The sequence below is a fragment of the Penaeus monodon genome, chromosome 34, assembly GCF_015228065.2.
Source record: "Penaeus monodon isolate SGIC_2016 chromosome 34, NSTDA_Pmon_1, whole genome shotgun sequence".
Classification (NCBI taxonomy): Eukaryota; Metazoa; Arthropoda; class Malacostraca; order Decapoda; family Penaeidae; genus Penaeus; species Penaeus monodon.
The window spans coordinates 28,396,229-28,397,405 of record NC_051419.1 but is presented as its reverse complement, the minus strand read 5'-3'; the positions used below and the strand labels follow the sequence as shown (position 1 = coordinate 28,397,405).

The window sequence follows — 1,177 nt, the reverse complement described above, 5'->3', positions numbered from 1 at the left end:
GTTACTTTTTTAAAGTGACCATATCTCAGTATTCTCTATGTGTATAACCTTATTAACAGTATGTCCATGGGGTTTCTGGTAGAAGAGAAGGCAGCAGTTGTGTGGCGAGGACCAATGGTAATGTCTGCTGTACAGAGACTGCTCCTCCGCACCGCTTGGGGGAAGATCAAGTACCTGGTGCTGGACATGCCACCTGGGACGGGTGACACACAACTTTCCATCTCCCAGCTGATCAGCGTTACAGGTGAGATAGAATGGGTTTTGGGTAGATTCTGCTGGGTGTGGTTCAGTTCAAAATTTAAGAAGTATCATAAGTAGAAGTAAAAAGTTGAAAGGGTGTGTAGATGAAAGAAAAGTGGAGGAGAAATACTACTGATGAGAGCTATGGAATTTTATCTTATTATTACTGGCATTACATATTCTTTAATGCTCAATTTTGATTCTCCTTCAAAGTCTTGATGTTTATCTTGTGTTGCCACAAAATAGTTCTTGAAATCAACAGGTGCAGTGATAGTCTCCACCCCACAAGACATAGCTCTCCTAGATGCTCGTCGTGGTGCTGAGATGTTCCGTAAGGTTGACATTCCTGTTCTTGGTCTTGTTCAGAACATGAGTGTGTTTTGCTGCCCAAAATGTGGCCATGAGGAACACATATTTGGGAAAGATGGAGCGGTAGAGATGGCTCAAGAACTAGGTAAGTATTTATTTTTCCTTTTTTGGTTATCTTTTTTTCCTCTTTTATTTCATTCTTTTTCTTTTTCTGCCCTTTTTTTTCCTTTGTTTTGCTAATGAACAGTTAGTGAAAGACTCATTAAGCTCAAGTTTGTCTAGCTAACTATTATATATCTCATAGATAAGGGAAAAAGAAAACACACTAAAAACCATGTAAACCCCAATATTAATTACATATATCGTCTATAAGAAAAATAAAGCAGAATACTTTCATTTCAAAATTACAGATGTCGATGTCTTAGGAGATGTACCTCTGAACCTCCAGATTCGCTTGGGGGCAGACAAAGGACAGCCAGTAGTATTATCCCATCCTATGAGTCCTCAGGTACATAAAAAGTCATTCTTCTTTTGTGTTTTCAGAACATAATGTATGATGACACATGTTAATCATTATCAATGTTTGGTAGTGGTTTGTTAATTCATATAAAATGTGATCAGGGTAGAG

General features: G+C 38.1%; 1 protein-coding gene across 1 annotated transcript in view; it reads left to right on the top strand.

Moving 5' to 3' along the window:
* LOC119594681 (iron-sulfur protein NUBPL-like) overlaps positions 1-1,177 on the top strand; it is a 4,091-nt gene that overhangs the window by 2,386 nt on the left and 528 nt on the right. The window contains exons 5-7 of the mRNA XM_037943737.1: positions 60-244; positions 503-694; positions 960-1,057. Of these exons, the coding sequence (XP_037799665.1) occupies positions 60-244; positions 503-694; positions 960-1,057 (475 nt within the window). The remainder of the gene's footprint in view (positions 1-59; positions 245-502; positions 695-959; positions 1,058-1,177) is intronic.